This window comes from Phalacrocorax aristotelis, chromosome 7 (assembly GCF_949628215.1).
Source record: "Phalacrocorax aristotelis chromosome 7, bGulAri2.1, whole genome shotgun sequence".
Taxonomy (NCBI): Eukaryota; Metazoa; Chordata; class Aves; order Suliformes; family Phalacrocoracidae; genus Phalacrocorax; species Phalacrocorax aristotelis.
The window spans coordinates 52,428,786-52,443,732 of record NC_134282.1 but is presented as its reverse complement, the minus strand read 5'-3'; the positions used below and the strand labels follow the sequence as shown (position 1 = coordinate 52,443,732).

General features: G+C 48.9%; 1 protein-coding gene across 2 annotated transcripts in view; it reads left to right on the top strand.

The window, feature by feature from the left end:
• The first annotated feature begins 1,052 nt into the window (after nucleotides 1-1,052).
• IGDCC4 (immunoglobulin superfamily DCC subclass member 4) overlaps nucleotides 1,053-14,947 on the top strand; it is a 100,343-nt gene continuing 86,448 nt past the window's right edge. The window contains exon 1 of one of the 2 annotated variants that reach the window (XM_075100732.1): nucleotides 1,053-1,368. In XM_075100732.1, coding sequence (XP_074956833.1) covers nucleotides 1,263-1,368 — 106 coding nt within the window. In that variant the 5' untranslated portion in view covers nucleotides 1,053-1,262. The remainder of the gene's footprint in view (nucleotides 1,369-14,947) is intronic. The other variant, XM_075100731.1, reaches the window with a different exon arrangement.

Sequence of the window (14,947 nt, the reverse complement as noted above, 5' to 3'; positions counted from 1 at the left end):
CAGCCTTTCTGGTTTCATTTAAGGTTTTTATAGTTCATTATACAAGCTAATAAATAGGAGGGTCTGGATTAAAAAGGTTTCTTTTTTCATATTCTGCATAGCTGGAGCCCTCTCTGCATGCCATACCGTTGTGATAAAACATCCCGGTGCAGCGGGCAGCCTCTTCTTTCAGAGGCCAAAACAGATTCCCTCCTGCCCGCTCCGGTTGCCTTCTGCTTGGTGCCAGCCCCTGCTGCCAAGAGGAGCTCTTGGTGTCGTTTGCTGTCAGGACTAAACCTGCACCTGCGGCTTTACACGCAGACATGCAGCGTGACTTTGAGTCTGGGACCCAGCCAAGCCGGGGAGGCAGCGGCCTCGCTCTCCATCTTTCAGCACCCTTCATCTCCCCGACCAGTTTCCACTGTTTGGCTTGGTTTGGCTGCTGGATGGGTCCTGCCTCTCTCTGCAGGGACGGGGCGCGGACAGGCTGCGCCATGTATTTAATTTGCTTTATTTTTTTAAAGACAGCTGAGAAGCACAGGCTAGGCTCTGATGCCTGAAGAGCCCGATGAACGATATACACCTGAAGGAGTTGTGCTTCGAAAGGGGCCCCAGCGGGGCTGCAAACCAATGGCGATATGGTCACCGCTGCCTTGTTTGCCTCGGCAGCCTCACCTTCTCCCCACGGACCCGGGTCTGTCCGTCTGTCAGGGAAAGCGGCGGGCAGCCGCGAGTGGGACGCCGCCGCGGGCTCCCGCAGCCCTGAGGGGACAGAGGGGCTGGCAGAGGTGTCCCCCCCCCGCAGCACCGTGAGGGGAGAGGCGACGGCTGGCGGCAGCGCCGTGTTCTCCACGCTCACCTGCGGCAAAAAGGAAAAAAGAAACTAAAAAGAAGGAGGAAATTTTAATAAAAAAGCACGTAAAATGTTTATAATCCCACCACCACGTTTGCCAGCCTGGGGAGCTGTCGGCCCGGCGGAGGAACCCCGCACCTGCCGCGGCAGCCCGGCCCCGCTTCCCCCCCTCAGGAAACGGAGCCGCTCCCTCCGCCGCGGGCTGGCAGCAACCTGTTGGTCCCGCCGCTGTCGGGGAGGGCGGGAGGAGCCCCTCGCCTCGCCTCGGCTGGGCTCGGCGGCGAACCCGCTGACAAAGGCGGAGCAGCGGCAGAGCCAGGGCCGCCCCCGCCCCCGGCAGCGGGGCCCGGCGGCGCCGGCGGGCAGCGCGGGGCTGGGGCGCTCGCACAAGATGGCGGTGGGGCGGCGGGAGAGCGCGCTCCCCTCTTAGATGCGGCCGCGGCGGCCCCTGCTCCCGGCGCCCGGCGGGGTTTACATGGCGCTGGAGGACCTGCTTTGTCTCTGCTTCTCCGCCCTCGCCGTCCTGGCCGTGCAAGGTGGGTGAGGAAAGAGGGGGTGGTGTTGGGGGGTGTGTGTGTCGGTGCCTCCGAGCCCACGGACGGTCGCGGTCGTGCGTGGGGCCGCGGCGCCACCTGCCCTTACACCGCGCCCCACGCAGCCGTGGGCAGCGGCCGGCTCCCTGCGGGGATGCGCTGCCCGGCCGGGACCCTCTCCTCACCCCCCCGCAGCAGCCATCTCCCCTCCCTTAGTCGCCCTCTCCCCCCCTCAGTGACCGCTTCCCTCATCCCTTGTGGCCATTTTCACGCCCCTCTCTCCATCCCCTTCTCTCCCCCATCTGCTTTTCCTCCCCCTGAGCTGGGCGACGGCCCCACTCGTGGCCTCAACCCATGTCTGGACGGTGCCTTCTTTGGGGTCAGCTCTGGGGGTGACAGCAGGCGCCCCCCGCAGGGAGCCCCCCTCAGAGGGCCGGGCTGGGGAGGGGTGAGCGGGCCAGCAGCAGCGACCCACGGGCCTCCTCTGCCTTGCAGCGGCAAGTTTCCTCCGGAGGGACAGCTGCTGCGCCAGGCCGGCCGGGGGACGAAGTGCGTGTCTGGCGTGGGGCTGGCCCAGAGCAGGCCCAGGTGTCTGGCAGGGCCGTGGTGGGGACCCTTGCCTCCCCTCGCCCCGCTCCCACCAGCGCAGGATGCACGGGTGGACAGACGTCCCGTTGGTCAAGGAAGCGACCCAGGAGTAGCCGTGCTCCTCGCGCCCTCCGTTTTGCAACGGTTACGCAAACGGCTCCGTGCACGGGCACACGTACGCCTGTCGCGCTCGCTGACTTTCTGCGTTCACCATCAAAGTTTGCATTGAGGGTCGTTGGAGCTGCGGACCTTGGGGTGCGTGGTTTGCTCCCTGTGTGAGCACAGACCCGCAAAACCTTTTGTCTGCATCCCCGAGAAGGGGTTGGAAAGGTGTTGGCTGGAGGAGCTGCACCGAAAAAACGTGAGCTCTGTGTGTGCCCTGGAGTTGCTGGCGTTTAAAAGAGCCTCCTGAACGGGGGATCGTGGCAGAGGAGTCATCCCGATGTCATTGTACATTTTTATTCCTTTTTATGGTGCATTCAGGTTTGCAGAACATAATAATGGCACAAAGGATGTTTAGTCTTTATGGCTTCAGTAATAGCCTTTTGGGGGAGAATACAATGTGGTGGACGGCTGCAGGGTTGTTTTTCTTTCTTTTTTCAGAACATTGTGATCTCCCATAAGGGGTAGGTTATCATTTGATGTAGGTGCAGCATTACAGTGGCTCTGTGTAGAAATGAATAACAGTCCATGTAAATGGCCCGTTGTCGTCAGTGCGTGTGGGTTTTTTTAGATGGATGGCAGTCTGTGACCCCACCAGCAGATGAACGGGTGAGCTGGGGCGGGTGGGAGCTGTATCTCTTGTGTGTTTGAGCAAACGGCTAAGTGGATCCTGAGGCTTGTAATGGAGAACAACGATTTGAAAAAAAAGAAAAAAGGGAAAAAGGGGGGTGGTGGAGTGGCTGCTGGTTTTCAAACCTACTTCAACAAGAAAACTTCAGGTGCTTTGCGGGCATTTGCAGTTGTGGCTTCTCTGCTTTTTTTGCAAGCAATTAGGCAACTAGTGAAAATTGGAAAATTGTTTTCTAACAATGGGCCACTTATTGCGTAGAGGTAGTGAGTGCCTTTGCACAGGCTGTGGACGTGCTGCTCGGTCCATGCGGATGTGCTTTCCAACAGGTGGGTTTGATTCTGAAAAGAAAAACATGGTCTTGTTTCAGTCTGAAGTTAATTTGGCAGAGGGTTGAAATGGTTTTGGGAAAGTCTGCATTTGATCCCAAAGCCCACATGTTTTGATCCAAAGTTCAAGCCTTGCTGGGTATGAAATACTTAGGAGAGAAGTAGACTGGAAAACCTCCCCCCGCTCTGTGGATTTGATGGAAGCTGTGCCAGTTTATACTAGCTGGGGATGTGATCCAGTGTTTTGAAAGCCGCCTGCCTGTCCTACTTTGAGACTGTTTTCCCTGCAGTAGCGGGAAGGGGTTTAAGAAAAAACCAAACCAAAACAACCCCTTTTCAGTTGGCTCTGGCAAGGGGGTTGTGCTGGTTGCTTTCCGTGGGGCTCTCCGCAGGGGACGTGTTGGTGGGAAGTGGGCTGAGCTTTCCATCCGAGGGATCAGCTGAAATCCATCTGGGTTTATGTCATTTGGATTTGTGGTTGAGTCCTCTTGCTGCGGAACAGATTTCCTTTTTCGACATCACCTAACTTTAGTTCTGATTTGTTTTATCCTTCCTGTCGCATTTAGCCTGCTGCGTGCAGTTAGTGCCTTTGCCTGGGGAAGTCAGTGTTGCCATTGTTCGGGGATCATGCGTCTCTGCTGCTGCGGTCGGCTGCGCTTCGCAGGACGTCACCTGCATGCAGATCTGCTTGCCCTGTTGCCTGTGGTGTTGCAGTGTCGCCTGGCCATGGGCTGGGTCGCAAGGAGGCAGGACAAGTGGTGCAGGGAAGGGCTATTTCTTACAGACCCCAAGAAATGGGGGGCACCGACAGTGCCAAACACTCATGCACACCATGTTAGTGAGGTTTTCCCTGTATCGTGTTTCCGGGGCAGGTTTCTCGCGTGGGAGCTTGCTGCTGTTGTGCTGTGACTGTCATGACAGCCAATCTCCCAGCCCTGATGGCAGAGGCTGCTTCAAAGGGGCGGAATGTTTCTGCTGGCATTTCTCTGTTTCTCTTCTGGTGTGTGAGGCTGAACGAGAAACCTCTTGGGCTTGGTTCTGTTTTTTCCCTGATTTCCCTAGCTTTTTCCTTCTCTTTCTTTTCTGTGCACTCACCTTTGACTACACTGAAGTCCAAAGCAAAGCAGAACCTGCTGATTTTTCCAATGTCTCCCCCCTTTCTGCAGCAGACTTTTCTCCTGGTAGCTGTAGAAAGTTTGATCTGCTGCAGGGGGCCCCACACGGGATGGGTGTATCGCTGATGGTACACGAGCCGCTTCGGAGTGGTGCAAGCAATAATTTAAAATGAAAATGTTTGGCAACCTGCCTTCCCCTGGGGAAGAAGGGAGAGGATTCTCCCTGTCTGCACGCTTGCAGCCTGATTTGGAGCTGGAGGCAGCTTTTGTGGTACAGCACACGCCTCTGTGCATCGGGGGCATGAGAGCCACCTGCGTCTGAGGACTGCTGGGGTGGGCTGCGTTTCACCGTGGCATAAGGGCCGTCTCGCTTGAGTGCCTCCTGTGATCCTTGGGCCAGTTGCTTCATCTGCTCTGCTGTCCTCAGGGCCCGTATGTAGGCAAAAATAGAGATGCTTTGCAATTCTCGCTGTCAAAGGTGTTGAGAGGAGAAAATCTGTCAATGAGTGTTCAGCATGTGTATGATCTTCGTCACTACAATGTACAACTACCCCGAAGGCAGGGATGCTGCGTTGTCCCATGTTGGCTCACAAATTTGTGATTCCTGATATGGTATTGCTTGCCAGGTGATTTGAACTGTACCTCTCTTGGAGCTGTCTTCCCAAAGGCTGACTCTTCTCCCAGGGAGAAATACAGGTGCTTGTGAACCAGTCAGGACATTCGCGGTGTAAGAGATGCTGCTTGCGTGATTTACATGCTCCTCTCCTGTTTAAATGGCTGCTGGGCCATTAAGCCTAGTCATGGTTATATAATTAAGATGGGAATTAATATTTAATCTGATTGTAATTTGTTGCTGGAATCCATCCCAAACTGTATCTCTGCATGAGGTGAGTGGGTACCTGAGGGAAAAGTGAGGCCAGTGTTGCACAGAGGGGATTTTCTGCTTGGACACTGAGAATTATAGGCCTGCCTTGGGTGATGGCAGAAAACCTAACCTTTACAAACCCAGAGTGATCATAGTCATTTTGTTATCTGTAGGAAGCAAATGTTTGCTTTATAGTCAGCGGTAATACTGGAGGGGATATGGTAAATCCTTGTTATCAGTATTTGCCAAGTGCACGTTGGGCCAAAATCAACTCTGGTGCAATTTCTTTTGGAGAAGAACTGGGCCCACTTGTCTACAGTATTTTTAGCCTGGTCCTCTAAGGAGAAGGGACTTACGTAGTCATGCTGTCTGGTTGTCAGTCGATCTCCTGTTCCTTTTCCAAATAATTTTAGGACCTGCTGGTCAGTCATAGCTAGTGTGGATATGGAGAATTCAGGGTTTTTTAAATTAAGTGATCAAGTAGGGGAGAGAGATGCAGTTTGGGCTTAAGTAGAGGTGCTGGAAAACCCACCTAGGGGAGGAACCTCAAGTTCCTCAGCTGCAGGAAGAACTTTGAACAGATCTTGCACCTTGTTCGGGTAGGACAGAGTAATCCAGTCACAAGAAACAAAGCTGCAGGAAATCTCAAGTCGTTGTATCCACTTGATTATTTTGGTTTTGAAGTCTTCAATGCTTGAAAACATGCTGTTTTTTTATGGTTACGCCAGCATTCACATCACAGGGCTAGGTAGCTGTTTTGCTTTCGTCTCTTACTGGGAAAGTGTTTTCCAAACACAGGACTTGGAGCTGCTCTGGACATTGTCTTTGTGTTGGTCACTGGCTACCCCTGCCTCAGTTTCCCAGTTTGTTCCAGCTGGGAGCATATCTAACACTTTCCTGTTTGCAGGTGTCGAGATACTTTGCTTGTGAGTGTGGGTCATGGTAGTTCTCCCTTGGATGTGTTTTCGTTCGTGCCCTTTGGTGTCTCTGTTTGTCGGATCCTCTCCTGCTCTTAATCCATGGCATCCTGCTGTTGTGATATGGGACTGCTTTATCTGAGAAGTCCAGCAGGTGCAGTGTGTTATCGCCATGAGTAATAAACATTCTCTGTGGTGGTTATGATAAGCAATTACTGTACTCCACTGAAACTTTCATATCAGATGTTCTGAAGTTATTTAAAAATCTGTATCTGCATTTTAAATACAATTGCCTGTTACTGCCGTATTAAATTCAGCTGAGCTATTGAATAACCTGTTTTATTCTATGCTTTCTTGTTTTTTAGTGTTGTAATTTTTTTTCAAGATCTCTCGTGGATTTCTTGCGGACAGGTCTTTAATACTAAAGGTGTGTTAATGAAATGTGAGCGTCCCCAGAGGTTGCTCTCATCCCAAATTGGTGGGAGACTTAAAATCTAGTGTGTGAAGCTATTGTATTTCTTGTATTTCTGCTCAGTCTGTTGTGTGAGTCTTTCAGTCAGTCTGTCAGTCTTTTTCTGTCTGACTTCTCTGCTCACATTACCTGCTTAGGTCTTTGAACCGCATTCCCTTTGGAGTTGGGATGGCTTAGCACCTTGTTAAATGTAAGAATTTGGGAAGTTAAGCCGTTAAAACGGAACTCCAGGGAAGGGTGGTGGGATGGCAGAACTTGGAGCAGAGGTGGAGCAAACCTGGGATGCAGAAGTGATACCAGGCTGACAGTGGGTTTGGGGGGATGTGATAGTCCTGCTTTATGTTTCATTGTCTGTGCTCGGAAATGTGCATTCTTGATAGTTTCTAAATTGACTGTCGATAGATGATCAAGTTAATTGGTGTGACCAAAAAGGTCATTACTTAATGGGATGGATTTCCCATACTGTGTTGTGTGAATGTGCTGCGGGTTTTGGCAAAACCTGGCTGTTCATACACTCAGGACTTCGATAAATCTTCTTTTTCAAAAGCATCAGCAGTGCTTACACTGGCTAGTTTTGTCCGATTTGCAGAATGGGTGCATATATTTTCCAGACAAAAGTGGAATTGTTTTCTTGTAATATCAGGCACTAGTCATGTGTTCACAGATTTTTTTTTTTGCTTTTTTTTTTTTTGTTAGTGCAGCTGAGAAGGCTTTTATGTTCTTTTGGAAATGTTTGTCCCTTTTTTATTTCTTTTTTTTTTTTTTTTTTTTTTGGAGATGGTCTAGTGAAAAACTCCTTGCTTTCTCCAGGAGCTCCGTGCTCCTTGTAGTGCTGGTGTGATGTGTCGTTGCCTTTCTGGAAATATTGCTGCTTTAAAAGGATAATGTGTAGTCCTCTTAATCATGTTGACCCAGAGGGACCGGGCTAGTTGCAGCCCATTTCTGTGCCCTTCCAGTCCTGCTCGCTTGTTTGACTCCTGGCAAAGCCCTGGGAGAGCTTGGAAGAAGGAGACGTGGAGCTTTTCATGACAAAAAAAGACAAGGGTCAGGGAGGGCAGAGAATTACCAGATGTTCAGGCTGATGTTCAGGGGGTTTAGCCTGTGGTGTTGGGATGGGACCTGTCACTGTATGGGAGATAAGGCTTGTGTACAAGATGCTGGGGCTTATTTGAGGTTATCTTCAGCAGTGGGGTAAGAAGCGTGGCATGGGGTGGAGGATCTGGGGCTGCCAACTTGATTCCATTATTTCCTGCCTGATAGGTATTTTTCCTCTCCACAGAAGTTCAAGCAGCCCTGCTGTTAGAGAATTCAGGTTGTCGTAGGAAGGCGATCATACGCTCCACAGGTTTGTGCACTTGCGAAGGCCCTACGCATTTTTGCATAGCAAGGCATCTTGGCAAAATACACATAAAAGGGGAAAAAGAAACCCAGCATCTGATTCAGTACCAGCTCCTTTGCTGGGTTGGCAAAAATTGTTTAGATCCTCCTTCCCAAGAATGATTTTGTAAACATAATACTGCCTATTAGCCATGTAAATTACTGTCATTGGTGGCAATTGTTGTGATGGAAAGATAAGTGTCTTGAAACTCTGGTTTGATTTACCCCTCCTAACCGCCCGCTGCCGCCCCCCCCCGGCTTGCTAACTAGTTGTTTATGTCAGTTCTGATTGTGGCTTTTGTCAGAGAAATCAAAATATTGATCAAAATTATTTAGCTCTGTTTTTCCTAGGTCACAGTGAACACAACTTTTTTTTTTCTTTTTCTTTGTACTCTTTTTCTCTGTACTGAAAACAAAGCAAACCTTTCCTTGAGATGAGCCGTACGTTCCTGAAGTCAAATGTCATCTGCTTGAAGAGGGTCCTTAGGAGCAGGCTTCATATCTGGAGCCTTTCCTCAAGAGTCTGTCAGTTGAAAATCTGGCTAGCAGCATTACCACAAGTACTATTGTGGGGTTTTCTTTACGTGCAAAGTGGGGAGAGAAGGAAGTTTCTCCCAGCTGCTGGCAGAGAATAGCTTTCCATTTACTTAACGCTTGTGGCTGCTGCCAGGATTTTCTGTTTAGCAGCAGAGGGAGTTAAGTGCGGGGTGAAAGGCTTCAGTAACACTTCAACATCCGGGCACGAGGCTGAGCCGTCAAATAATTCTTCTCGCTCTTTGTTTTTTATACCGGTCAACGCACTTGGGTAGGTTCCGTAGGTTTAAGGCTAGTGAGGTTGTGCTGGCTTCATGTGTACTGCGGGAAGCTGAGGACAATTCTTGTTTTGGGTTTAATGGTTGTGCTTGAACAAGAGCATCTCTTAAAGAGCAACAGCCACTGCTGACATAAGAATGTCTTGTGGGTGCTTGTCTGTCACAGCCCTTCGGTAAGCTGGTTTGATGTCCTCACTTAGTAATGTGCACCCTCATTCAGTCTGAATTTGCCTAGCTGTGGATTATAGGTGTACATGAAGACAGGTACTGGTGTGAAAAGCCTCCCTGTGGGTATGTGTATACTGACTGAGTTTCCTGGTAACCTGCTCTTTACTGAGCTGAATATGTGCAGGTCCTTAAGTCCTTCATCTGTTTTCCATCCCTTAATCTCAGGCTTCTGTAGCTGACACTAGTGCAAGTAAAAGCCCTGCTTTTCTCAGCAGTTAGGGGTTTGCTCAGCAGAGATGTCGTCTTACCTACTTCAATTCAGAGCCCGACTTTGCAAATCTGGACCCTGCTAGTCTCTGCGGGCACCTGTTTCCCCATAGCTCAGCGCAGAGCTGCTGTTCAGCTTGGACAGCCGGTGCTGGATTTGGCTTTCCAGATGGGATGGGATTGCAGCCAAGCAGAGGGAAAAGTAAAGAAACCTTCAGCTCAGAGAGCACCTCTTTGGTGAGCAGCTGAGCTGTTGCCGAGGCAGATTTCTGATGTTGGGGCAGGATGATCACACGTGGGAAACCAGAGGAAGAATCAGGATGGGGCGTGTATGTGCAGCTTCCATATAGCTTTTAAAGAGAAAGGCTGCTGTCTAAGCTGGAATTGTACCATATAGTTACAGTTGCTTACAAAAATGCTGTCTTAGTCTTACAGCAGCTTCCACCAAATAACATCTCAGCCATGTCCTCCATCAGCGCTTCAAGTACAGGTGGAACATATGGAGCTTTGCCCTCTTCCACTCATAAAGATGCCTCCGCCCTTTTTCACATGGCCTACACAACACGGTTTTTATTTTCTTGTGTAAATGTCTCCAGCCTCTGCCCAGCTGTCTCCACAAAGCAGCAGTGAGCCTTTAGCAGTAGGAAACCAATAGCAGAACTTCTTGGGTTTTGGTTCCCTGCTGTATGACACACGAGTGGCTTCGGGTAACCCTTTGTCTGCATCATAGTTTTTAATTTGTAAAATGAGGTATTAAATTCCTCTCAGAGAGACTGAGCATGAATACATTCGGGGTGGAGGTGTCCAGATGCTATGGGACAGTGTGCCGCAGGCACGTGCTTCAGATGGAGAGAGCTGTAGAGTTGGGGGAATAGGTGCTGTACAAAACGTGTCTGCGTGGGGCTGTGCAGACGCGCTTGCACCTACCTGTCTGTGGTGAATCAGCACTGAATATGTGCGGGGACAGTGTGAATACAGAGATCTGTACATGGTATGTGCAGGCCTGTAAATGAAAATTCCTGATTACTTGTTTATATATTTTAAAGTTTATGGGTTTAAAAAAATGCTGCCCTTGTAGGGAATATTTTCTTCTCACCAGAAACTTGTTAGACTGGAAATTTCACAGTATTAATTTTTATGGCATTTCCTAAGCTGAACTAATTGGGTATTTTGAAAGGGGGAAGACAAGGGTGTGGATGTGTGTTTTTATGTAGATTTCATTAAGAATGTGACTTGGATTATCCTGCTAGTTATCTGAGCGATGTGAAGGTCTCTGTCGGAAAATGAAAGTGATTATAGGCTGGTGACTAACAAATAATCCTTGGCTAGTATAGAGTGGGCTCAATTAATGTTAATCCCTGCTCAGATGTAGTAAAAGTTGGATAAAGTCAAGGAGATTTTGCAAGGCTGTTACTGACCTGAACATGATAATGATCACACAGCAGTCCCCAAAATGAAACTGGTTCTTTGGAAGAGGCATCATTCTCATCATCTCCTTCTTACACTGGAGAGGGAGCTATTCAAAATGGCCCAAAATTGCCTGATTATGAAGATTTCTCTTGTGGTGATGTTATGTGCTGAGGCACACAGGACCTCATTAAAAGAGGAGCAGCAGTAATTAGTCTATGTTAATAGAAATAAATCTGGTTTTACTAACAAATTAGGTTGTGTTCCTTGGTCTAAAGCAGCCACCATCTATAACGCTCATCCAGCAGTCTGATGCACGGAGGCAAAACCTCTCCTCTCTGTAGGAAAAAAAGAAAAAAAAGAGTAATTTGGGAGTTCTTGCTCAAATCTCAGTGTAAGTCTGGTGTTGGTTTTAGATGTGTTCTGGTGAAATAAGCAGAAGTCCAGAGACAGCAGGGAGAAGCATCACATCTGAGCCTGGATCCCATTGATATAGGAGGGCCCCAGAGTGGTATGACAGTCCCCACAGGCATTCTGCTGCTCGGATACTGTAGTGTTGTAAGCATGTCCTTCACCATTTGGAAGCAGACCCGGTCCTTTTACTGCTTTGTCCTCAAACCGTCAGATTCAGCTGGCTGCAGCTTTGGAAAAAGGAAAGATTTATGTGCTCTAAAGAGAAACTTGTGCTGACAGTGGGTAAATGCTCTGTAGATGTTGGAAAGTTAAACAGCCAAGTAAAGAGAGAAGGATTTTGGAACTAGGCTATGAAATATATTTTCCTCCTGTTGTTACAGTATAAGTAAGTTTAAGTTTGGAAATGTGAGGGCAGATTCCCACTCATTCTGACTTTCGGTTCTAACCATCTTCAGAAGGTAGTACTGCTCCTTGTTTTTCATAGATACGGGCATTATCTCGCTGTTTCTCCTAATCTGATCCCTGAGCTGTAAGAGCTGACTTTACATTTTCAATTATATCTGATTGTGACTGGAAACTCAGTTACTGTCTTTTAAAACTGGTCTAGGTGAGAACCTATGCCAGGAGGATGCAAAGTCCTGAGATGGTCGAGTCCTTGTTAAGAACAAGGCATTGTCTGTCTGTGGGCACTCCTTTGATTGAACAGTTTAGCATCTCATATTTTATTGTTTTCAATGTCTCCTTCTCAAACCTACCCTCTTATTGTCCAAGTAAGGCTGGTTGGCTAGCAGTATTGATAACATACCTTTGTGAGTTTGGTGATAACAAAAAGGAGCAGAGCGTGGCTAGATAAAGCCAGGGCTAGTCCACACCCGTGGAGGGACCCAGTGTCAGACACTGCTGCCTGTAGCCAGGCAGTGAAGCACACAGATGGGTTCTGTGACTTCCCGGAGGCTGTACGGTGGATGGTGACAAAGCTGTGCCTGGACAGAGTCTGGTGCTTTGTCTGGACTGCCCACGCTGTCTGTTCTCTGCAAAATTACCTCCTGCTAAGCCTGCCTCACCTTTCTCTTGTGTTCCCTTGCTGCGTGGGTGGTGTGTGTGCTCTGCGGTCCTTGTGTCCTCCCAGAGAAGTGGAACATCTCAGGGAGGTGCAGGCTTGCAGTGACAGTTGTCTGCAGTGAGCTATTAAAACATCCTTTCCCTTTAGTTTTCTTTGTTGCTGTTCTGAATTGTCTTCCCTTTCCTCGTGTGCTGTCTCACTCTTTCTCATCAATTCATGGTTTGTGCAATTATCTAGGAAATGCAGGAAAGTTAGCAGGAGTTTGATGAGCCTGACTTCTCTTTTTGGGGGCGGGTGGCTTTGTAACGATACAGCATGTGAGAGTTGGTTCTTGTTGTCTTGGAGGGCAAGTTGCACACCCAGGCCTCGCTGCTGGGGCTTTGCGGGACAGGCTGGCTGTTTTGGAGAGAGGAGGAAAGCACAAAGAGCAGAGAGAAGGCTAAATGCGTAGATTTCTCAGGTACCTGGCAGGACTGAAACCAGAGCCGTTCTTGATGTTTTATATCTGCTGTGTGTTATGGCACTTTATGCCCTGTCCTGAAGAGAGACTCCAGACTTGAAGCCCAGCCTATCAAGAAAATGCGAGGAATCAAGGGAGGTTTTTTGCTTAACTTTAAAAAACAGAAATGTACAATAAATACTCTAAATACATGTCAGGGGATTTTGTTTGTTGCGAAAGCTTTCGCCACAGTCCGAGGGAGTGCATGTGTCTCGGGATGTGTGTCAGAGCAGTGTCACCCCTGCAGAAGGGTTCTTTGCCCTTTTCCTTGCAAACAGCATTTCAGGTAGGAACAGAGATGTGATCTCATTCGTCCCGTTCTGCAGAGGAGAAAGTGAGCACACAGTAAGATAAAAGGGCTGTCACTGATTAAAACATCACAGTTTCTCTGCTTGTAGCTTGTGTTTCACTGGCAAATATGTCACACCATTGGTTTCCCTGTACAAATGCTCCACTTTAAGGGTTGTATTCATATGTGGACTTCCCAGCTACTAGGAAGGACCTTTTGTTGGAAGCTGGACTAAGCTGTTTGATGGGTGGCTTCACAGTAAGAGTTCAGGCTGCTGGTGGAGAGCGGTCTTTACCTGCTCTCCTCCTTCCATTTTTATTTTCAGGTGAACTGCAGAGTCTCATTACCAACGGCAGTGGCAGGGCTTTGAAGATTTCTGGCCTAATTATCTTACTTGTGCTGTGAGGAGCAGCAAAATCCATGTGCTGTCAGGAGACTTAGCTATTGTGCCAGCTGTATAGGGGTGGGGAAAAAAAGGCCTCACGAAAGGGCTTGTGCAGAGGGGTTTGCTTCTGACTGCACAGGCTGGCCTGGGCTGCATGCACATCCCCCAGCTGTACAGGTGCTGCAGGATTTCCTGCAAGACCTGGACGGGGTGAATGAGGTGCAAGTGAGACGCTACCATGTTCTGGACTCCACCTGTGGCTGTGTGAATGCCTTTTTTGGGTAACACTTGTGAAGGTCCAGCTTCCAAGGTCGAGTTCTTCGTCAGGACTGTAAAAGCACATTAATGATATGTAGAATCTGCCATTTGGCTAAACGTCATCCGCTGTCCTCGGGGAAGGTTCAGGCCTGTTTTCTGTGTCTCTGACTTCCTAATGGCTTCCTTGGCAGTAAGTTTTAGGAGTATATGTATGGAGTGTTTAGGCAAACGGGATTTTTCCCTCTTTTCTATTCAGCTCACTTCTAACAGGAGAGAGGTGCAGAGCAAGACTGTTGTAACCTTGGGAAAGGCAGTGGCAGGAGGAGCTGTGTTGGGGACAACGGTCCATGGAGCCCGTGGAGGGCTTGCAAACTCTTCTTAGCATAGCCAGAGGCCATCTCTGGAAGTAAAAACCGGACAGGGCACAGCTGATGGCTTCTGGCAGATGGCCAAAGGTGCCCAGGAAGGGAAGAGGAGGTGTTTGCTGAGGCTGTATGAAGCAGTTTCACAAACTAAGCTAAGGAGCAAACCCAAGATGAATGTTACCAAAAGAACACAGCTACAGCCCTCTTTTCGGGAGCTGAGGCAGGGTTCTGGAGCCACAGAGGTGGGCACCTCCATCCTCACTTCGGTTGTTGATGTGTCCCTTCTGTGTCAAGGGCGGCCAGAGTGAAGTGGCAGTGGGGGCTGAGCTGTGCCTTGCCTGGGGGCTTTCCCTCTGACCTCACGGGTAGAAGGTGCTGGCTGCTTCACAGAGGTCTTCTGTGAGCACGGGTGCCTAGCCGCTGCTGCGGAGATGCATCCAGTTATCCCACTCTCTACAGAGGGGCTGTTTGGTTGTTGCGTAGTTTTGCGTGCTATGATGTATAATTACAAAGGTGGTGGGTCAAATGTAGCAAGTTTCAGTGGTACATGCGCAAGGGTCTGGGATAGAGCTGTATATTTGCACATCATTTCCAAGACACTGATAGAGACGCATCTGTTTATGCTCGGATAGAACGAATCTTCTGCTATTTGAGTGAAATGGGTCAAAATATTATTAACTGTAGCTATTCCCATCCTGAAGCTGTAGCAAAACGTTGCCACATGTCTTGTGTAGGCAAGGAGCTTCTGAGGCAGTCATGGTCTAAGTAACGCTAAACTGCATGTAGCAAAAAGGCAAGGAAAAGGAATGCAGGAATATTTGATCCCTTGATCATCAGTTGAAGGCAGAGGGATGAGAAAGTTCTTTGATGATCAAGATCTTTGATCTTTAAGATGATGAAAAATTCAGAAACACTAGAATATACTCCACCCCACCACAGTTCCTTGGGTCTTCTTTGGGTCAGTATCTCTGTGCTGTCCTTTCCTTATGGGAGCAGGCACGGCCACAGTGAAAAAGCATCAAGGGTAATAGCTTGTTTTTTTCAGATGCTACAGGTGACTGGTAACTGAGGAGTCTGTAAGAGCTGTTTTCTCTGGCCTTCTATCTTAGCTGTTGTTGTATGTGTTTAGAGTCATCTTCCAAGTTTATGTGCAGTTGTGGCTGGGTGGAAGGCAATCGATCGTGTCCTGTGGCAAGCTGACC